This window comes from Monodon monoceros, unplaced genomic scaffold (genome assembly GCF_005190385.1).
Source record: "Monodon monoceros isolate NGI ecotype Baffin Bay Population unplaced genomic scaffold, NGI_Narwhal_1 Super_Scaffold_22, whole genome shotgun sequence".
In the NCBI taxonomy this organism is placed as follows: domain Eukaryota; kingdom Metazoa; phylum Chordata; class Mammalia; order Artiodactyla; family Monodontidae; genus Monodon; species Monodon monoceros.
Genome location: NW_021703779.1, coordinates 64,643,894 through 64,667,926, shown reverse-complemented (window position 1 = coordinate 64,667,926; position 24,033 = coordinate 64,643,894). Strand labels below are relative to the sequence as shown.

At 42.3% G+C, this 24,033-nt stretch overlaps 1 protein-coding gene across 1 annotated transcript; it reads right to left on the bottom strand.

Annotated features, from left to right (window-relative positions):
- Positions 1 to 1,674: 1,674 nt before the first annotated feature.
- PGK1 (phosphoglycerate kinase 1) lies at positions 1,675 to 22,468 on the bottom strand. The gene is made up of 11 exons (XM_029241103.1): positions 22,271 to 22,468; positions 15,991 to 16,041; positions 13,233 to 13,388; positions 12,974 to 13,118; positions 9,823 to 9,926; positions 9,062 to 9,181; positions 5,421 to 5,535; positions 4,989 to 5,168; positions 2,916 to 3,093; positions 2,539 to 2,637; positions 1,675 to 2,165 (listed from the first exon to the last, which is right to left on the bottom strand). Exons 1-11 carry the CDS (start codon positions 22,333 to 22,335, stop codon positions 2,125 to 2,127), a joined length of 1,254 nt encoding a protein of 417 aa, XP_029096936.1. The 5' UTR covers positions 22,336 to 22,468; the 3' UTR covers positions 1,675 to 2,124.
- Positions 22,469 to 24,033: the final 1,565 nt, after the last annotated feature.

Genomic DNA, 24,033 nt, shown 5'->3' with positions numbered 1-24,033 from the left:
TCTGGATTAATGACCGAAATAAATGGGGAAAAGATCCTGGAAGCAGAGTCTGGTAGAAATTACTTATAAGGTACAATCAGGGGTTGATGGATGGACGAATGGCAGTTGTAGAGTCTAAGTGTTAGGTTTATGGGTGTTTACAATTCTTTCAATTCCTCTGTACATTTGAAATAATAAAATGTTGAGGGAAAGGTAATCAGTAGGGGAAGAAAGTCATCAGTATGCTAAAGTTCTGGCCCGGCTATGACATTAATTCTCTGGATCAATGTGTAGCATCTCTGGGCCTCACCTACAAAAAAGATTGTACTAGAATTCCTGCTTCTCAAACCAGGGTAGAGCATGCCATTAGAGATGTGCAGAAATATGGCGTTTTTAAAAATTAACTACAACTATGGTGACAGTATTAAAATACAAATGAATTTTTAGAAAAAATTCAAGCCTTCAAAATTTGTTTTGTTTAAAGCAGCCACCAAAATTTTCTTTTGCTGTTCTCTCCAGAGTTAAGCAAAAAATTCCTAGTCTAGAAGAATCATTTCAGGGAGTGAGGCACACTGAAAAAGCACCAGCCTTTGGAGTCAGACAGACCTGGATTTGAATCCCTGCTGTTACGGGCTCTGTGATCCTGTCCAATAGTTTATTTCTTTATCCATAAAGGTGAAATACATACTCTAGTATGTAAAATGCCCAGCAGAAAAATTCCAGTTACACACAGCCTTTTGAAATTGCACCATTTACCTCTGCTCATTCCTGAAACTCCCATTAAAATGACAGGAAAGAGAAAGGAGGGAAAATTACAAGGACAATAAAAGAATAAGAATGTCGTTGAAATCGCTTTGGCCTTTTGGCTAAGATCAAGTGTAGGATGTCATTAGATTTTCAGCAATGACAGTGAATCAAAGGCTTTAAGTCTGAGAAACTGATAGGTAGGCTGAAATTCTACATATAACCAAACAGGCAAATATAAGAGCTGAATAAAGATATCTTCAGACATACAAAAAATTTTGCCTCCTACACCCTCAATTTCTCAGAAAGCTAGTGGAGTCTTGTATTTCACAAAAAGGAGAAGTAAACCAAGAAAGAAGGGGAAAACAGATCCAGGAAAGGGAAGGTTCAACACAGGAGGTTAAAGGAATCCCCAAGAGTTACCCCACAGGGATTTCCTCTGGAAACAGGAAACCCCAGGGCAACAGCTGTACAGCCAACATAGGGGGCAGCCAGTACAAACTGGAACAGGAACACAGAGGACTGCAGGAGGGACGTCTCTAATAAAAATGAACCTACTGTCCCATATGTTTGAATATGTTGGGAATGAATCAGTGACAGATACATAGAAAAAAAGAAACTAATTTTTAAAACTATTTTTAACTCCAAAGAAAATTAAAAGATACATAAGTAAATATAATCATGACATATGACATAGCTCAGCTGTGAATAATATTTATAATCACAATGTAGACTCTATTGATCAAATCTAAAATTATGACAAAACTATACTGGGAGAATTAAGAAGGGGACATACATATGGAACAAAGGCTATAAGAGAGCTAAATCTTCCCATGTATGAAATCAAGAAGTTAACAGTTTAAGCATGTTACTTAGAAACATGGACGTAGATATCTGATCCCTTCCTCAAGATTCTGTTCTCACCCTAACAAAATATGACAGGAAAAAAAATCCCAGTTTCAATGGATATTTTTATTATTTATTTAATAGATCACCAACTTCATCTCCCTCCTTACCAACAACTGGAATTTCATTTTGTTTCCATGCTGAGTGGTGAAACTATGACAAAGCTAATCAGAATAAGCTACTTCATAAAGAGAACTAAGCTAACACAGCTCACTTTCTTTTAACAGGCATAATACAAATATATGCACTCTAGAATGGACAACGGTTTAGTCTCTAAGAAATTCAAATGGGATCTTGAAGAATGTAGGCAAAGCCAGGGTGCAGTAAAGGTGAGCTGAGATGCCATACAACTGTTTAAGGGTTCCTGGCACTACATCTCTTGGCCACTAGCCGAATCTTGACATAGAGGAAGATATTAGCTAATGCCAAGTGGAGATGCAGAAAGCACTAAGTTGACTTAGGGGCTATGCACAGGAACCAAAAGGCAGGAAGGTACTAAACACTGCTGAGAGCCTCCACCCCAGGAAGGACTTTACCTGTTTTTGAGAGAACACACACACACACACAGTCAGCATTACTATAGGACCCACTAAGCCAGATCTGTCCCCTTCTATCCGCCCAATAACATATCAGCTCTTCTCTAGGGTATATGGCCAGGAGTTAGGTAACTTTTACATTTTGGGTCCCAGGTCTACTAGAGCATAACCTCTTTGAGAATAAGTCTTCCCATGTAGCCCTCCCCACCTCAAATGGAAGCCAGGAGCTTTATTTGAAACTCCTCCATTTGTACTGCCCAGCTAATGACTGCTAATGACACTATCTACCGTCTCCACTCCGTTCTATTCACCTCTCACTGCATAAACCCCATCCTTCCCCCAAATAAGTCAGAAAAACATTAAAGAACCTCACCTTCCAGGAGCTCTAAACTGGCACCACCTCCGGTGCTTACATGGCTGACTTTATCCTCTGTGTTCCATTTGGCACAGCAAGTAGCAGTGTCTCCACCACCTGTCGAATGAAAGCCAAGTAAAAAGGGGAAAGGAGAGAAAAGAAAAAAGATTGGCACCAAAATTATAAGGCAATGTGCTCTCGAGCCCAAAAGGTAGCCGATAACCCCCCAAGTCCATCTCATTTAGAGGTTCCTCCATGAATTATATACCCATTTAGCTCTCAAGATTCACCTGGCACCAAGGAACCTAGGAAAAGTTAACCATTTCTCCTCTACTTTCCTCTGATCAGAATTCTGCCAGCTCACATTGGCAATAGCTTTGTACAGGACCCCTTACCTATGATGGTGATGCAGCCCCTGGAAGTGGCTTTCACCACCTCATCCATGAGGGCTTTGGTTCCTCGGGCAAAAGCTTCCCATTCAAATACACCCACAGGTCCATTCCACACAATCTGCTTAGCCCGAGCAACAGCCTCAGCATACTTCTTGCTGCTCTCAGGACCACAGTCCAAGCCCTAAGGGGCAGAGTTAAAAGAGAGGATGAGCTACCAATAAAAGCTACTTAGAGGAGCAAATACCATACCTCCACCAAGACCAGAACTCAAGGCTGAACACCAGAGTGTCTTCTAGAACCAAAAGATACCCCTCATTCTTTAAAATTATAAACCTGTTCATATCCTTTATGGAAGATCAAGTCTAAGGGAAAACCTCAAAAGTTATTTGGTAAAAACATTCTTAGCCACACTATTTTATGATTGTGTGTAACTAGATAAGTGGTTTTCAACTAGGGTCAATTCCGTCCCTCCCTAGGGAACATATGGCAATGTCTCAAGACATTTTTGATTGTCATGATTTGGAGATGGTAGGAGGTTGCTTCTGGCATCTAGTGGCCAAAGATGCCTTAAACATCCTATAAGGCAACAACAGCCCTCCACAGCTAAAACTACCTGAGATGTCAATAGTGCCGAGGTTGAAAAACACTAAACTAGATCAGTGGTTCTCAAATCTTGTTGTGCATCAGAATCACCAGGATGGCTTGTTCGAGCACAAATTTCTGGGCCTTACCCCCAGAGTTTCTGCTTCAGCAGGTCGGGGGGCAGGGGGCAAGAATCTGCATTTTTTAATGAGTTTCAAAATGATGCTGATGCTGCTGTTCTCTTTTTAATTTATTTTTGGCTGCTTTGGTTCTTCGTTGCTGCACGCGGGCTTTCTCTAGTTGCCACCAGTGGGGGCTACTTTTCGTTGCAATGCGCAGGCTTTTCTCATTGCAGTGGCTTCTCTTGCTGTGCAGCACGGGCTCTAGGCTAGCAGGCTCAGTAGTTGTGGCTCCCAGGCTCTAGAACGCAGGCTCAGTAGTTGTGGTGCACAGGGTTAGTTGCTCCACAGCATGTGGAATCTTCCCGGACCAGGGATCGAACCCATGTCCCCTACACTGGCAGGCGGATTCTTAACCACTGTGCCAGCAGGCAAGTCCGATGCTGCTGCTCTTGAGACTACACTTTGAGAAACACTGAACTAAATAAAACCCACATGCCTATCAAAAGGAAAGTGATGGGACTTCCCTGGTGGTCCAGTGGTAAAGGATCCGCCTTACAGTACAGGGGATGCGGGTTCAATCCCTGGTCAGGGAACTAAGATCCACATGCCACGGGGCAACTAAGCCCATGTGCCACAACTACTGAGCTCGCATGCCTCAACTACAACCTGCGTGCCGCAAACTACAGAGACCACACGCTCTGGAACCCACGTGCCACAACTAAAGAACCCACGTGCCACAACTACAGAGCCCACACACCCTGGAGCCCAAGCACCATAACTAGAGAGAAGCCCACGTGCCGCCCGATGCAGCCAAAAATAAATTTAAAAAATAAATCTTAAAAGAAAAAATATGAAAGCTTAAATAATTCTAAAAAAAAAGGAAAGCGATAAGCAAACTAGTATGTCACCATTAACAATTTTGTACAGCTATTAGAATGATAAAATATGGAGAACATTACAATCAGCTAAATAAGTCTTTAATACATACATAAATTTTTCCCTGCTTGCAATAATTATACTTGTACTATCTTAATGTTTTCATATAAGAAAAATTTCTTATACAGGTTTCTAGGCAGCAACATAATCCAGAACAGCCCAAACCATGAAAGTACATAGCATCATCCCCAGCACACAGTCAAGTACTTAATAAACATTAAATAGATGAAGAAAGAAAAAACAGTTTTGCCCCCACATTACTAATGAAAAGTCTTAGCAGCAATCTGATACCACTGCTTTTCCCCATGGATTTTCCCCAAAGGAGGGTCTCACTCAACATTTGTAGCCCTTCTTTTAAAATTCCCATTGGTTGGTTGAGTGAATGATACCAAAATGTATTTGTTCACTCATACTACAAACCACCCAAGTGACTCACCATCCAGCCAGCAGGTATGCCAGAGGCCACAGTGGCTTGGCCAGTCTTGGCATTCTCATCAAACTTATCAGCAGTGACAAAGTCAACAGGCAAGGTAATCTTCACGCCATTCTTCTCAGCTTTGGATATCAGGTCTTTGACGATCTTGGATCCCTCTTCATCAAACAGAGAAGTGCCAATCTACACAGGAAAGTCAAGATGATGAAGATCAGCCTCTATACTAAGAATGTGATTACCTCACAAAGCAGACAGGAACAAAATACAACACAATACAAAGGAATAATTCAAAGACGAAAGAAAAACAACTTGCAAAATAAATAAAAATGGGAGTTTTTAGGGCTCATGTCAGAAGCTAATTTCCTTTTTAAATTTACATAACCGGCTATTTCTCATGGAGAGCTATTTCACATCCACTTGGCATTGGTTTCCTACCTCCATGTTGTTGAGCACCTTAAGGAAGGTAAAGGCCATTCCACCACCAATAATCATTTCATTGACTTTGTCTAGCATATTACTGATCAGCTGGATCTTGTCTGCAACTTTAGCTCTGGAAGGGAAAGCAAGAATCATCACCCAAAGAACAAACAATGGACTAAGGAACTGATATTACATAAAGCCTGAGTTTTGATATTAAGAGACAGGAACAGAGAAATGTCCCACAGAGTGACAGAAGTATTGGCTAACTTTGCCCTATGTTTCTCCAACCCGAAAAGCCAATCCATTACTAATAAATCCTTTTAAGGTGTATCTCTTGGCGAAGAAGGGCTTAGAAGACTTACAATCATCTAAAGAAATCACAAGTTCCAAATAGATCTATTTTGCCCCTTCTCTCCCCCCAAAAATCAAAGGGTCAAGATTGCTAATTGTACCTGAGAAAGATTGCTAATTGTGGAATCCCTGAGCTCCCTGAGAACTGTCCTAATCCTAGAGCAGGAACCAGATTATATACGAAATGAATATATACTGAGCAAAAATAGATATTCACACTCTTAGGTCCATGCTCAGCTGCTGGAACATTTGCTTTATGGCATTCGTTATTCTATTGGACCATTTGATTCAACACACTGATTGAGCACTTACTCTGTGACAAGGTTCTAGGTCTCTGAGAAACATCACTGGGCAAAAGAGAAGATCCCTACCCCTTTGGAGCTTATATTCTAGTAGAGGGAAATAAGATAATAAACACAGATGTACCTTTCACCTCCGAGAGAAAAAAAATATCTAAACAAAAGAAAAACATTCACTTGAAGCACAACCTTTAAAATCCTTCACGTAAGTAATAGCTTGCCTTCCACAGATATTCTTATATATCTAAATCCCACCTAAATGAACCAATGACCTTGGGCCTATCTACCTCTTCATTCAATAAACAAGATGATACCTACTCTGTGAGAGGCCCTATGCTAGGATTTGTGAAATGGAGGTTCAAAACAATAGCGATGTGGGAGAATGGATGGAAAGAGACTATAGATATCTCATTTGTAAAGACTGGTCACCACCAAGGGTAAGAATGGATTAACTGTTTTATACAGAAACAGACACACACAGAAAGAGAGAGAGAGACAGAGAAAGAGGGAGAAACGAGACTCAACGTCTTCTAAAGAATGTGGGATGTTCTACAGATCAAATGCCCTGCTTCTTCAACAAATCAATGGAATGAAAATAATAATGAAGAGGGAACTATTATAGAATAAAATATACCTAACAAGCAAATTCAATGCATGGACTTCATCTGGATCCTTATTCAAACAAACTGACTGTAAAAAGGCATTTCTGAAATGATGGAGAATTTCTGAATACAGACTGGGTATTAGATGATAGTAATAAAATTGTTAAATTTTGTTAGGTATAACACACGGTGGTTATTTAAAAGAAATCTCATCAGTTATGAGATGCATACAGAAGTATGAGAAATGAAATTATATGATGCCTAAGGCTTGCTTTCAAATACTCCTGACAAAAAAAAGGATTAGAGGACAGATGAAACAGGATTGGCAAAAATGCCAATAATTATTACAGCAGGGTGAGAGGTACCTGGGGGTTTATTATACTATTCTTTCAACTTCTGTAATGTTTGAGCGTTTCCATAATAATGGGGTTTTCTCTGCATCATGCGGCTTGTGGGTTCTTAGTTCCCCAACCAGGGATTGAACCAGGGCCCTCGGCAGTGAAAGCACTGAGTCCTAACCACTGGACCACCAGGGAATTCCCAACACAACGTTTTTTAATAAAATGTAAAATCTTCCCCTAAATTGTTAATGTTCTAAGGAGACTACATTGCAAGAAAGGTGGCAAAAAAAAACCTCCACGTCAACTTCCCCAAAATAGCTATTTTAGGCAGAGTCCAAAACCTAATCATAACCCCTAGGTGGCACTCACTTCCATATTCCAGATCTACGGAAGGTTGGAGAACAAAGCCCAACTCCTAATCTCCAGAGAAGCAAAGATCAGAGTCTGACCTTTATAAACCAGTGCACAAGAGGGGCAATGATTCCAGGACACAGATAACAACCTATACCCACCTTAACTATTTTTAGGACCCTGAAACTGGGCTCATGAACCTGGAGAGCAACTACGCTATCTGAAATTGACACCCAACTCAAGTCAGCATTCATAGGGAAATGCTGAGTGTGTTCATTCCCATGGAAAAAAAAAAAGCCCCGCTCATAAGAGGGTCAGGAGCATCTAGCCATAAAGAGGCTGCCATCTAGATAGCCATGCCAAGTGACAAGATCTTATCCAAGCAGTCCCAGGTCTCTGTCACCTAAAATGTATCCTCCTAGCCTCTTGAGTTGCACTTCTGAAATTCGTATTTTTTTTTTATTAACTGCAAAATGTTTATTTAGCACAGCTTTACACTTTAAATGGTAGCTATTATTATTTCCATATAAAAAAAGTTCTGTTATTAGAAACTTCTAATACATTTGTAAATGTTAAGTTCAGAGATGGTTTAATGTCCTTGAGCTCCTGACAAAAGGGACTCAGGGAAAATTCATCCTGGGTTCCCCATCCTGATGAGGTTCCCTCCTGAGATCCAAAATGCCTGCTTTCTACTATTATGACTGCGCATTTCTCTTACAGTTTTGCACCAGAAGCAGTTTACATGACTGGTAGCATTTTTTTCTGTTGTGCGACATGCAAGGGGATTCATGTTAGGCATGCTATCCATTACAAAGATGCATGGCAAAGAAAGTCTCTGTCCTCAAGGAAACTACAGTCTTGTGTTCTGATTCTCAAAACTGGTTGTACCTTAGAATCATCATAAATATTTTTTTAAACTACCAACATTCATATGTGTATCTTTTCCCCCTCTACAGACAGTGGCTGTCTTGGGACAGAAACTGTACTGAAATTCGTATTTTTAACTAAGCCAGTAGAATATCACTATTCACAGGGTACCTTTCCCCACAGGAGAAAATATAAAAAGGTATGTGAGCTGGAGAAATGAGTTCCAAATGATATATTAAACACATATGAGGAGGTTTTCATATCTGAGAGGCTGAAGTGCTTCAAAAATCGTTAGATGAGCAATGGTGGATCTTTCCGATTCTTCCCTCCAGAGCCACTTTCTATCCTTTCCAGCCCTGTTCTCTGTCCCAGGAGGCTGACCTGAGTGGACTGCATCAAGGAGTTCCCTTGCCCTCTGACGTCCAGCTAGGTTGCAGCCCATTGTGGGTAGGAAGGGGTACATCAGCAGGACATTAAAAGGAGATCAGAGTATCTATTTCCCTGGCTCCTTCCCTGCTAGATGACTATCCCTACATCCCTTGACCAAAGGCTACGGTTTCTATCAGAGAGACCTCTCCACGCAACCACTGTCTCCGGATTTTGGTAACCATCCCTTTCCTTTTTCCCTTCAGGCCTAGGGATGGTGATGACTGTTGCCCCAGTTTACTGTACTGTCCCTTCTGGGTTTCCCTAAACCCTACCCACACCTTTTTAGACAGTCCCTTTATTAAATTCTCCTCAGTCACCCAGTTTGATTGTGCTATCTGACAATAAACCACCCAAGTTATGGCCTACTACCAGGCAAAAACACTACTTAAAGCATGATCTTGAAGAGTTCTCCATACCCGCCCAGGATGGCCAGGAAGGGTCGCTCTGGGCTCTCCAAGGCCTTGGCAAAGTAGTTCAGCTCCTTCTTCATCAAAAATCCTCCAGCCTTCTCTGGCAGATTTACTCCCACCATGGAGCTAGAAATGAACGAGACATTCAAATGTTAGGTCAATCCCTAGCAATTCTCCCAATTCTAGAGGCCATCTCCTTATCACTGAAAATACTTTCACTTTTGAGATGCCAGGCCACCACGGTTGTCATGCCCAAACTGCAACAAAACACTTAGGTACAAGATAAGATTTTTGACTAATAATGCAGGGTCAAGGGGAACAAGTGAAAAGCAATGACCTAAGGTAGAATTTAAGATACCCAATTAATAGTCTTCAGGCCAAGGGTTTAATCACAATAAATAATCAGCCAGGTGATGACAACAGGAAAGGATTCCTCAGTTTGCTTCCTACCGACAGCCTAAGATTCCACTCCCACAGCATTCACAAAGGGAGAGCTCTCCACGAAATATCCCAAAGTGAGACAGAGGAACATCTTCCTGAAGCTCAACAAAAAGCTCCACAATTCTCAACATTTGCTTTGATTTCCTCTTTAGATCGGAGATACTCAACAAGAACCTCAGTGTAATTTGTAGCTCCAATTAGAGATAGAAGCCAAAAAGATCATAATATAATACAGAAATATCCAAAAGCAAGCCAGAGCTTGGGCTGCTCAAGTAAACAGAGAAATAATGCTCCCAGTCTGACAATGAGCAAAAAACATTTAGTACCTGTGGGCTCGGTGAGCAGTGCCAAAAGCATCATTGACATAGACATCCCCTAGCTTAGAAAGCGAAGCTCGAAAGGCTTCTATTTTGGCTGGCTCAGCTTTAACCTGCAGAGAAAAACAAACAAAAAACAAAAGGAAAAACAACAACACAGGAAATGTTGATGGCTCCAAAGACAACTGTAAAAGCATTTCATACCAAGAGTCCTCTTCAACACCTCTAAAGACTCTGAGTTGGTAGGATAGCAGTTTTTAAAACTAGCAACAGGATCTGTTCTTTCTTCCTAATATTCCAGGTCTTTGGGTCATTTCTGCATGTTTCTGCTCTCCTCCACCTTACCTCAAATTGCAAGCCTAAGATTCCTGAACCACAGCTTAACCCCTAATCACATCCCACTGGCCTCTTTCCAGCTCCTAGGACAAGACTCAAATTATCCTTCTCTCTCCTTATCTTGACTCATTTCCTCATTCTAACATATTCTCCTTGTAAAATTTAGGATTATACTTGAGTCAAGCTGCTGGCTACCAAGACCTTTCTGCAAAGGGAAAAAGGCCCTCATACATATTCCTCATCAAAGCAACAAGGGCAGGCTGGAACAGAGAAGGCAGATGGAAACATGACAACAGAAAAGGACCTCAGAAACATTTTATATAATAGCAAAAGGAGGTAATTCATATAGCCTTCCCTGGAAGTTAGGCATCTGATAAAACAATACACTTCTACAAAAAAGAAAGAGGAACAAAAACTAGAAGTAAAACATAGGGCTTTGAATGTCGGCTCACTATCCAGGGATAATACCCACCATGCTCCCATAGGGGAAAGAAAGCAGGGCAGCAGGATGAACAGAGTCTCCAGTAGGAATTAAAGTGAAGATGCACAGGAAGCCAGATAAGAGGGACATGGCAGGGAAGAGCACAAAACAGATGTTTGTTTCAGTCACTGTCCACTCCCATTCTCCCATGTACTGAGGAGAAGGAGGCTGCCACAGATAACAGGTGCTTTCCTCTAATGAACCAAAGAATGCAGGGGCACTAATGCTAAAACTGAAGACTGTAGAGCCCCCATAATCTCTTTACAATGGAATATAATCTGCCACTGGTGACTGCAAGATGATGTGTGTAGTAATGAAAACACTGCCCAAATGGCAGGAGACCTGGGTTCTAGGACCAGGTCTGACGCTAATTTACTGTGTAACCTTTGTCAAGTTGTTCTCTGCCCCTGAAATCTTCCCATCTATTAAAAGGGAAGATAACCCCTCTATTTAAGAAGAATTGTTTGAGGAAAAATGAGACAAACTGAAAGCTCTTCATGGAAAAGGTACTATAGAAATTAATAGTAATAAGAACCCATTTCTCATTTTTGATCTGCCAATAACTAGAAGGAAGAGAATGCTCCTAAAAAACCAATGCAGGCACACTGGATAAAGGAAAAATTTCATGCCCTCGCTTTGTTTTTATCCACTTTGAACTTATGGCTGGCTCCTGAAATTTCAAGCATGAAAAGCCACTGGACACTAAATGTAAAGTAAACTAACTAAAAAAGACATAGACTAGCATAGTTGGTTCATCACTTCCTGAATAAAAGGTTTTGCCTCAATTTGCCAGTTGCCTCCTGCCATTTCTAAGCCCAAGCGTATAGCTGGTTGAGTTTCAGTCTAAAATGGCACCAAATTTTAGGTCAGCATTTGACTCATACTACTGTAGCAAGACCATGCCAAAGGCAAGATAAGGCAAGACCAGAGCCTGCAGTGCTAAGAAAAGAAAGCAGGCACTGCTTGAAAGCAGGCACTGCAATGACCTTAAGAAATGTCAGAAGTACAACAGGAGCTTGAGATGCTAGCCTCAGAGCATCTTGTTCCACAAGATACTAAAGACCTTAAAAGTAGAAAGTACTTAAAGGGTGCTTTCAGCTTCCCTTCTACCAATAAGCAAATTCTAAATCATCCTCAAAGAGCCAGCTTTATCATTTAATATTTGAATTCTGGTTGTCGTTCACAGTAATCTATTTTGTGGGTTATCTATGGTTGCCTTTTAAAAAAATTTTTGGTTTTTTTCCCTATGGTTGCTTTTGCACAACAATGTCAGAGCTGAATAGTTCCAACAGAGACCATATAAGGTTGTGGCTGACCGTATGGTCCACAAAGCCTAAACTATTTATTGTCTGGCCCTTTACAGAAAGTTTGCTGATCTAATGGACTAAGCTCTATATAAGGCCCAGCAACAGTACCACTACCTCTAACTTTAATCAAATGACTGCCTTTCTGAGACCTAGGTTTTTTTTGAAAATATGATGATATCTGTACTTCCTTAAGAAGAAATTCAAAGAAAGATGCTTTACACTTCTTAAGAAAACTGTCTTAAACCCAAGGCAGTATCATCATGACCATCATTTACCCAACTACAATCAAATGTCCCAAATAGTCCCTTTCCACTTGACTCAGGAAAGTACTTTTTCTGCTCACATGATTCTTTTATAAGAAAATCCCAATGATATCAAATTTAATTTAGTGTGTTAGAAGTATCAAGCTCAAGCTTTAAGTTAATTCCCCTTCTAAATAAAAATACAGATTGTCCTTCCATAACACACCAGGGCCTGTTGCTTAGAAAAACAGTTCCAGCCTTGACAAACAAAAAATCTAAAACTGGCTCTCCTGGAGGAACACCTGGTGTATCATGGATACTCACCGCCATGCCCCCAGCCAACAACCACCTGTGAATGTCTGCTCTCAGCACTTGGCAATCACAGCCTCCCCCTTTGATAGGATATTATCACATACTATTAGAAAAAACAATCTTCATGTATCACAGGCCAGGTGTGTAACAAAGGGACAATTAGAAGCAGCATGTCCACCAAATCCTCGTACACCCAAATGGTGTTCACGTATTTTTCCAATGTATTTCAAAACCACTTGAGCATGATGAGGAGGGCTTCTGGGATGCTGAGAATATCCTATTCTCTGACCTAGGTGGTGGTTACACAGGTGTGCTTACTTTGTGATAATTCATCAAGCTGTGCATTTGTGCATTTTTAATCGTATGCTGTACTTCAATAAAAAGCTGTCAAAATAAACATGAGCTTCCTCTACTCTTCAATCACAGTCTCTTATACACTCAGCCCTCATCACCCTCACTAATGTCAAAATCACAGGTCCTACCTTGTTCCCAGAAGCATCTTTTCCCTTCCCTTCTTCCTCCACATGAAAGCGAAGGTTCTCCAGCAGGATGACAGACCCAGCAGCTGGGTCAGCACAAGCTTTCTCCACTTCTGGGCCCACGCAGTCCTTCAAGAACAAAACATCCCTGGGGAGAGCACAACATGGAAAACACTTGAGCAGTCAGAAAGTTAAGAACCAATAACAACATGCTTGACAACATCTGTCACAGAGTCCACCAGCACCAGAGCCTGAAACGTACTTGCCCAGCAGAGATTTGAGTTCTACAGCAACTGGCTGCAAGGAGTACTTGTCAGGCATGGGGACACCATCAGGCCGGCCCAGGTGGCTCATAAGAACAACTGACTTGGCTCCATTGTCCAAGCAGAATTTGATGCTTGGAACGGCAGCCTTGATCCTGCAACCAAAAAGAGACAACAGGTAGAGTAAGGTTACTCCTATGAATTAGTGGTAACTATTCTATTCATGGCCTCATAAAACATAAAGCCCCCTTTCTTCTCCAAATTCCTTCAAATCTACTGTCAACAACTCAGCGATGGTCCTCAGGTCCATGTGCAGAGGAAGAAGTTAATTAGGATGTCAACCCTCCCCCTAGGATTATACAATCTCATCATGTTTTGCCCCTTGTGCAGAAAAGAGTTAATATAGCAGGACTGAAGCTGTTATCTTCAGAAGGACCTGCTTGCAATGTTGGCCCTTGGCTGGTATCTGGGAACTTGGTTTTTGAAGTGGTCCCTCAGTTTTCTGACAAGGGCTGCTCACAGTTCCTAGACTGTCTGTACAAACAAGGTGATTTACGCTCAACACTTGCTCCCCTCTAGGAGGAATTTTGGTAGTTGCTGGGCAGAGGGTGCCTATGTGATCAGCTGCCAGTAAAAATATTGGGAGCTGAGTCTCTAAAGGGCTTCTCTGGACAGAAACATTGCACACAATTATTGCATTTTTCACTGCTGGAGAAAGGAGCACGCTTGGTGTGTCCCATCATAAGAGGGAGAAAGCATGGAACCCCATGCATGGATTTCTCCAAATTCTGCCTGTGTCTTTTCCCCTTGCTGATACTGTCATGCATCCTTTCACTGTAATAAACTTTAGCAGTGAGAACTATATGCTGAGTCCTGTGAGTCCTTCCAGTGAATCACCAAATATGTGGGTGGTCTTAGGGACCCCTGAAACATCCTAAGTGTTTGACTGTGGAAGAAATATAAAATTCCCAAATCTTGAAACCATTACAAGAAATTTGGGGAAAACTGAAAAACATGTAACTTTTCTGCACCCGTTACAGATCCTAAGTCACTTTTTTATGTAGGTAAAAATAAATACATTATATAGAATGTGGTTTACATAATGCATTGCATTTACTAAATTATAGTTTAACCTAACATTTATTAAACCTCCTTTAAACACTTCAAATTTTTGTTACAAACTCAATACTAACTTTCCATTCTTGGCAGTCTTTAAGAAATTAAAATCGATAACAAAGAAAATCATTTATTTATTCAAAACATATTTATTGAATGCTTCTTTTGTGGCAGCTACTATATCAGATTCTGAGAATACAATAGTAAATAAAATAGTCTCTGCTCTCATAGAAGTGGTAAGAACTATGGAGAAAATAAAGCAAGGTAGGGGGACAAGAATGACTGGAGAATAGTGGTGAAGAGGATTTTAGAGAGGGTGGCCAGGGAAAGTCTCTCTGATAAGGTGACATTTCAGCAGAGAATGGAATAATAAAAAGCCAAGTTATGTTTCTAAAATATCTTATGCTACTTGGCAGATATAAAAACTCATTTATACCAAATAAAGAAGAAACCTTCATCAGGTACAACGTTTGCCCAATGAAATCAAATTAATCTTCAGGGCTATCCATTACTGGCCAAGTCCTATTATTTCTAATGCTTCATTTTGTTAATCAACTCCATGGAGTTCTGAAAATGAAAAGATCTACTCAGACCTGTTTCTCTGTTTTTTACTTATAAAATACCTTGATAGGCATATTTCCAATCTTTTATGTGTGCTACAGAAAATAATGAAAGACAAGAAGGGTCAGAGGTGCCTTGTACAAAGACCTTCCACTATGGTGCAGCAGGGATGTGCTTGGCAAAATGCCAAGCTCTATTCTGGGGCCAATATCTGAAAGTGTTCTGAGTCTATACCTGCACTGTACAATATGGTAGCCATTAGCCACAGGTGTCTCCTGAATACTAGAAATGTGGCTAGTCCAGATTGGTATGTGCTGGATCTCAAATAATACCAAAAAAGTTAAATGTTCCTTTGATTAATTTTTAATTGATTACATACTGAAATGATTATTTGGGGCTTACTGGATTAAATAAAATGTATTATTACGTTCACCTGTTTCTTTTTACTTTTTTAATGTGGCCACTAGAAAATCTTAAATTACATGTGGCTCATATTATATTTTTATTAGACACTGCTGGTCTATACCATTGGAACGTACCTTTCCAGCTCAAACCTTTCATTTAAAATTTAAAATAAAACCTTCTTTTACAATCTAGTCAAAAGCAAGAGCAGTACTATCACTTAAAATTTCTGCTTCTGAATCTAGGAGCCAAGACATTTGGAGCAGCCTAAACTGACTGAAAATATTACTTCTGTAGTCTTTTCCCTTAAATCAAAATTCTCAAAAACTGATTTTATCAGGGCCAGCTAGAATAGAGGCTTGTAAAACTACATGCACAGTTCTTCATTTTGCAAGGGAAGCCAAGTAACCGTAAACCTTTATATTCTTTAAAAATGCATAACACCAAATTCTTCAAATTTAAAAAAAATGGGAGGAGAAAAAAATCGCTTTCTTAAAATGATTTTTTTCAATTTCTAAATTCTCATAAGAAGGCAAACCAGATGGTGGGTTGTTGAAAGCCAAGATCACATGGCTTAAGTTATCATAGTTCTACAATAAGGAAGTGAAACCATTTCATCCCATATACTCAGACCCAGGTACATCGTAAACCTAGCTCAAGGATTAGCAGGGACATTACCTCTGGTTGTTTGTTATCTGGTTGTTCTTCATAGGAACATTGAAGTCCACTCTGAAAAAGAAACAAAGTGTTGGGTTCAGAGCCATGATCAATTTTCCATTCCCCCAAAGATTAGGAGAGGGACTTTTAGTGAACCAGTTAAATAAGTTGAAGTTCAAAAGTCACCTTAAAAATAATCAGCAGTATCAGAAGATGGTGATTAGCCATGGGGATGAGGGTAGGAGTAGTGACTGGGATAGGACACCAGAGGGAGCTTCAGGGGTTCTGGTAATGTTCTCTTTCTTGACCTGGGTGACAAATGTGCTCCTTTAGTGATCGCTCTTTGAAGCTTATGATTTGTGCCCTTTTAGGTACGTATCTCATACGTTTTAAAAGAGAAATTTTAAAAAATAAAAAACAACTTAAATCACAGGAACTAGCCCTGAAGACCAGGGAAGCTAAAGCCAGTACCATCTAAAAAGATTTCTATGTGGGCCCAGCATGATAGTATCTAATAACAGTGGCAGCTGGAGGAGTGAAGGGTTATAGGGAACACGTCTGGATTTTGATTCCTTTGATAGTATTTCTGGGTTCTAAGGAAGCAAACATTATTCAAAAGAAAAAAATTAATTGGAACAATAAAACATGTCAAGAGAATATCATTCTTTTGGGAGAAAGGCTGGGACCTCGGGACCAGAAAGAAACCCAGTATCCAAGACCAAGTTCAAACAGTATCCTTCAAGCAAAACACAGACAATAACAAAAAGACAGCCTCTTTCTAAAAGCCTGAGAGGACACTTTGCTGTACACCTGAAACTAACACAACATTGTAAATCAACTATACTTCAATAATTTTTTTTTAATTAAAGAAAATAAAAGCCTTAGAGGAGAGGATGGAACGTGTGACCCTGCCCACCTGACAAACTGGCAATTAGAAAAGAAGTGATCCAGATAGCACAAGCAGGAAATTCCCTGGTGATCCAGTGGTTAGGATCCACTGGTTAGGACTGCTGGGGGCCAGGTTCAATCCCTGGTCAGGATCCCACAAGCCACATGGCACAGCACATGGCCGGGGGTGGGGGGGGGGGGGGGGAGTTGGGGGTGTGGGTAGCAATTTACTGCAGTCTCCTTTCTTACCCAACAGATTGCTGCTTTACCATTTTTAAGAACTGATCATTTCTTCCCCCTTCTTGCTAACTCCTTAGAACCTCGGGCTACTTCAATCTGACTGAAAACAACGATGTGTGATAGCTATCTGTAAGGTCTAAGTTTTGCCTGCCAAGATCCTTTTTAAGCGATTTTTTTCTCATCTCTAGAATGGGGATGATACTACTATCTACTTCACAGTTATTGTGAGAATTAAATGAGTTACCGATTTGGAAAGTGCTTTGGAGAGTAACTGATACACAGTAAGTGCCATAAAAGTGGTAGCTATTGGGCTTCTCTGGTGGCGCAGTGGTTGTGAGTCTGCCTGCCGATGAGGGGGACATGGGTTCGTGCCCCGGTCCGGGAGGATCCCACATGCCGCGGAGCGGCTGGGCCCGCGAGCCATGGCCGCTGAGCCTGCGCGTCCGGAGCCTGTGCTCTGCAACGGGAGAGGCCACAGCAGTGAGAGGCCCACGTACCGCAAAAAAAAAAAAGTGGTAGCTATTATTATACATGCTAAGGCTTCTCCAAAACGTGATTCTGTGATCTAAAAGGCAGATCGACCATTACTAAAAACAGCTAGCAACATGCACTAAGGGACTACTGTGAAGGTATGACCTAGTCAAAAAGACTGCTGCCATGTTTGACCACAAAGCTCCATCACTAGGCCTTCCTCTCTAAGGCTGAGGCTTGGCAGACAATTACAAAATCCTAGATCTACTAAGAAGACCACCAATTTCCTATGTCCCCTAGGTCTGTAGTCTAGTTCACTGAAGAACAGCTTTTCCAAAGGTGAGTTGAAGGACTAATTCTATATTCAAACATTTTAATTAAAATCTTAAAAAAATAAAGGCAGTATGCCTCTAAAGAAAGAAATACAGTCTACTTAATTTCAGGCTACTCGATTCTGATTCTAAGCATCTTCTTTAAATATCCTGAACGAGGCCCCTGCCAGCCTTAAAGTGCATTCCAAAGAGGACAGAGTATCCCATTACCAAGAGTCATTTTCTCCCACCCCCTGCAGCCTCCCAGAAGGCCCACATTCAAAAGGGCTACGGGACTTCCCTGGTGGTCCAGTGGCTAAGACTCCGCACTCCCAATGCAGGGGGCTAGGGCTCATCCCTGGTCAGGGAACTAGATCCCACATGCTGCAACTAAGAGTTCACATGCCGCAACTAAGACCCGGCACAGCCAAATAAATACATAAACAAAAGGGCTAATGGCAAGGGGCTAAGCATAAGCCACCCTTGCAGTGCTGCTCCCTACCCCCAAGCCCTGACAGAGAAGTTCTTTGGAAACATTCAAGAATCTCTCTCATCTATCCACGCTGCCATGGCATAGCTTACTGATGAGAATTGGACTTGTACTCTCTTCTCATTGTTTGTGGAATATCTTCCCTCATCATCTCCTAGACTCTCAACAACAGGTCTGCTTTTAGCTTCTCCTGTCTAAGGACTCCACCACTGAAACTGCTCTGACCTACACATTCCACTTGTTCTGTGTAAAATCTGCACCCCTTCCTTTTCCACTTCCCTTAAACAATCCCGAGCTTAGCCTCAGGCACAAAGTCAGATATCACTACACACCAATCATAATGGCTGAAATTTAAAAAATGACATCAAACGCTAGTGAGGATGCAGAGCCATTGAGCACTCATATACTGCCGGTAGGAATGTGAAATGATGCGGCTGCTTTGGAAAACAGTCTGGGAATTCCTCAAAAGGCTAGGCATATGACCCAGCAATTCCACTCCTAGATGTTTACCCAAAAGAAATGACAGCATATGTCCATACCAAGACTAGTGCACAAATGTTCAATATTCACAGAAGCTTTATTTGAAATAACCCCAAACTGGAAACAACCCAGATGTCCTTCAAACTGTGGACCATCCATACCACAGACTACTACTCAGCGATACAAGGAATGAACTATTGATACATGCAACAACATGGATAAATCTCGAGGGCATTATGCTGGGTGAAAAAATGCCATCCCAAAGGGTTATATACTGTGTGATTCCACTTATATAACATTTTTGAAATAACAAAATTTTACAAATGGAGGAGAGATTAGTAGTTACCAGGGGTTTAGGAATGTAAGGAGAGGGGCCACGACTCTAACGGAGTAGCATGAGGGAGATCTTGGCAGTGCTCAAACAAAACTAGTTTTGTATCTTGATTGTGGTGGGAGTTACACAAATCTACACATGTGATAAAACAGCAAAGAATTATGTACTTTATTCCAATGTCAACTTCCTTCCTACTCTTGATATTGTACTATAATTATGTAAGATGTATCCAATGAGGGAAACTGGGTGAACACAGGACCTCTCTATACTATCTTTGCAACCTCCTGTAAATGTACATAATTATTTCAAAATGAATCTTAAAAATATTAATTTAGTTGTAATAAAGATATCAAGACTCTATCACCTGAAATCGCAGGAGTCCAGGCCCAGTTCCATTAAAAGCTCTCAGAGGAACCATTCCCACCCTCGCTTTACTGCCCCTGACTAGAAAATTGGGGTATTACGGCTCCCTTAGAGACTTTTTTTCCTCCCCTGCCCTCAGTTTTTCCTCCCTGTTTCTTCTTCCACTACACCAAGGCTGTTGCTTAACAAGTTACAACAGGTTAGGGAAAAAACAGTGAGGTTTAAAAAAATAGGGGGAGGGAGAGAGGTGGGGGAGAGCAAGCAAAAGGGAAGCGCTTCACAAGTCGGCAAAGGAGTAAGACTGGCAACCTATGAGAAGAAAAAAGGAAATGACATTGCAAAATTAAACAGGAAATTTACTCAAAGGGCTATAAAGTCAAATGGAGTCCTAAAAAACTGAGGTAGAACCTGGTAATTAGCCAGAGATTTCTGGCTATCTGAAGTTCCCTCAACAAATCAGTCAATTTCCCTTGGCATTCAAAGCAGGGGCCTGAAGACTCTACAAATATCACAGCTCCCTTTTGCAAGATAAAGAGAGGAGGCAAGTGAAGCAGCCACTACTCCGGAGGCCCCACTTCCGGAGCACTGCCAGCAAGCACCACATAAAGGCAATTGAGACAAAAAGAAATTTGAGCTGATGAGGCATGGCTGCCTCTGTTCTAGAGCTACATTAATAATCTGAGAAAAAAGCAACTTCCTGTTCTCAGGCCAAATAAATTCTATCCAGATTACAGGGAAAAATTATTGACTGCAACCTTCAGCGGACAAAGGTCTACTTTAACCTGTCCCAATTCACTATGTCCAAGAATTTAGAGAATCTGGTTGGTAACCAAGGAGACCCAAATTCTAGTCCTGGCTCTACCACCAACTTGCTAGTTCAGTGACCTTGGACAGGTCATTTTCCATCAGCAAAACAGGACTAGTCAATCATTTCAAGGCTCAGGGTTAATCTGTGTTAAATGAAACTTTGAGCCCTTGGGCAGAAACATATTTCATATTAGGTCCATAGGGAGAAAAGATAAGCACCTCCTCTAGTCTCACTCCCAGCCAGCCCAGATAATTCCTCAAGCCAGTTTCCCTGGGAAGAGAGGAGATAAAGCCCAAGACTGCAATTGTAGGAAGGTAGCCAAGATGATGCCCCATCTCTTGTCTTTCAGCTGGTGCCTGCATCTGGAAAGGTCAGCCTTGAGCACAGTGGAGATGGGAGGAAATCACTAAAATCTAAGATCTAGTTGCATGCCAATGTCCACTTGTCCTGTTTTTCATAGGGTCTATCCCCCTTCCTTAAGAGCATCTGAGGGGTAGATAGGGCCCTTATCTAATACTAGGATGGCTATGATTCCTACTTTGTCCAGATTGCAAAGGACTAGGTGATTTAGCAAAAGGGGGACACCAGGTGTTCTTCATGGCCATAAGCCATTGAGTTCTTCTAATTATTTCCATAGCAGGGCAGAGAAGGCCAATTGCAAACTAATAGTGGCCATAATGAAATAAGAGGGAAGGGGAGAGCTACATGAACTTTTAGGGTGTCCATACAGTTCACTAATTCACGGTGCCTACCTTCGTTTAAGCCTTAGGTAAAGGGAGATCCCCTACTGCTTTCTGCATCCATTAATAACCAAAAGTTGCCCTCTCTTGAACCAGCCCAAATTGGGAAAGGGGCTGGATCACATCATGCACATGCCTGCCCATCAATCAACCACTTCCCTAAAAGGACAAGACTACACAACGCTATCAGTTCAAGCCCTTATGGCCCCCACAAAAGCGCCACCCTTGGATCCTGTCAAGGTCAAGTCCATCAGTTACATACATAACTGAATTCCTGCACTTAGCTCCTGGCATGCACGAATGTACATGTTACGAAAAGGATAAATGTAAAAGCTCCACACATTATACTAGTTAACTCTGGCAAACAAGGGAAAAGCCATGTTGGTAAGTGACCAGGAATCCACATGTTTGGAGTAAAAGACCCCAAAGCGCATGGGGAGCCTTCCCCACTTCTAATATCCTGCTTCTCTAGCCATCTGTGGGGGTGAGGTTAGAGAACAGCAAGAATGAGCAGCCACACCCTGCTCTAGCATTACCCAGTATGTGGCACAAACCTGGTGCAAAACCCATGGCCTGTAGTCCAAAGACACGTAGAGCGGCAGCGGCCTGTTACATAAGCCCTGCAGGGCCTCCTTCGCTGCGCCCACCCCACCTCTCCCTCCCACCCCCAACGCTTTAGTGGGTTCTACTCCTGAACAACGAAATCAACATTCTCTGGGAAAGATGTCCTTTTGTGCAGGGCCGTTTCTGATTTGTCTGGGACGGTCTACGGTGGTGGGGGAAGGGAAACTAACCAAATGGCCTTTCAAGGTCCCTTCCCTGGGGGTCTAGGGATCTGCAGGCTAAGCATCACATCCCACCTCGCCAACTGGGAACTGGAGGTGATAGAACTGCCTTTCAGAAATAAGAGAAGAGAGCAAAATGGATCCCTGCAATCTGAGCCCTTCCTGGGTGGATCCAACCCTGCAAAGGGCAACTTCGGCTCACTTTTTGGGTTGGGGAAAATGAGGTTAGAAACCGTTAAATCCGGGCAAAGCTTCAGCCACAGTGGTGGGCAGCCCAGTCCTGCAGGGCTAGGACCCATGGGGCCGAGACGAGAGCTAAAGTTCACTTTGGGCAAGAGGGAAAGCAAGTCGGCCCCGGCCGAAGAGCCTGCGGCAGAATCCCGAGTATTACCTCATGATGACCCGCTTCCCCTTCACGTCCATCTTGTCCAGAGTCAGCTTGTTAGAGAGCGACATCTTGGCAATTCAGCGGCAGCGAGAGGCCGGGGGAAGAGACTGTGCAGCGACAGCAGCAGAGACTGCAGCCAACTCGCGCTCGGAACGCGTGGAAAATGCCGAGCGCCTAGCGGGCTCGATCGCCCCGCCTCCCACCTCTCCCCGCCCCTTTCCGGCCGCCGCACCCTGCTCGCCGGCCACTCGGGCAGCTATAGGACGCGGCCCGAAGGCGCCTGCGCGCTGCTATTGCTCCAAGGCGCTGTCAGTCTGCGAGGGCGCTGGTGGGACGTGCTGCTGCCATCTGTCACGTCCGGCACGCAGCGAGCCGCTGAGAGCCTTCGTGACCAGAGGCGGGCGGCGGTGCCGCCGGGCCGGCAGGTGGAGGAAAAGGGAGAGGTTGGCGCCGAGGGGTAGACGTGGAGAGTCTGAGGCCCAAGGCCGCCGTCTCGGTCCCTGCGGCCACGCCCAGAGCAGCTGCAGCGCCACGCAAACCCACGACAGCCTGGGGAAAAGCGCCATCCCGCACGCACCCCGTGGAATTGCCCGCAGCTGTATCAGGATAGATGCAAATGGCAGCTCCTTTTGGAAAATTTCTGTTTTCCTGGCTCCCCCAAATGGAATTCTCCGTAAGACTGCTAAGGGGCCTTTAAGAATTGAGACCTCTCAGACGTTGGGAAAGGCCCTGGTTCCCCCTGTTCCCCCCCCCCACCTTTTTTGTAATAAGTACAATGTAATTGTTTGGTTACGACATGAAGCTAATGGCAAACGCTTAGAGCATTTTTCATATATTAACTCACATTGCTCACAAAACTCGCAATCCTCATTTTACAGATGAATTAACTCATCTACAAAGAGGTTTAGTGACTTGCTTAGGGTTTCAGATCTTGTAAATGGTGGATTCAAACCTAGGCAGTTAAGATGTAGAGTCCATACACCTACTTAACTATAGTATAGTACAGACAACCATTGCTCAGAACTAGGCACTCGGGTCCAACATGCTTACAGGGTTGGCTGGAATGAAGTAATTTGAGTCAGAAACAAAAATTTCCCACATGGCACTCAAGGTCCAGGTAAGATGTAGGAAATATTAATTCATAGTGCATTGGTATTGAGACACAAGTTCAAAGTTATGAGATAAGCATTGGTGTCTTTTAATCCTGTCAGTGTATATTTGGGAAATCTCCATGGAGTTACTTCCAACTGAGTCTGCATTTGAGGCCCAGATGGGCCTTCTGGCCTCCCGGTGATCAGCTCTGCATATATTTAGCGCTTATTTCACTCCACCTGGGTTACTGTGGTAGTGGGAAGCAATTCCTTTTGGATAAGATAGACTAGCAACCAAGGTTGTCAGCAAAGAAAGCAAAACAAGCATACAATCTGACACACTGAATTTAATAATACTTCCCAATTATTGAGCGCTTGCTGTATGCCAGACACTGTGCTAAGGACTGAACATACATGACTCATTTACGACTCACAAAAGCTTTGAAGTAGGTACTCTTATTATCTCTATTTTACAGATGAGAACATGGAAGCTCAAAAATATCAGAAAACTTTATCTACTACAGATCTGAAGCAGCATCAGAGATGAAAAGTTCCTAAAATGGGAAAGCGCCTGAGACAATATAAAAAGTCAAGTGTTGCTGGAAAATGGAGTGGAAGGAAGAGAGTTCTAAAATTATACTGGTGAGGCAAGGTAAGGAGAGACCAGATCCTGTG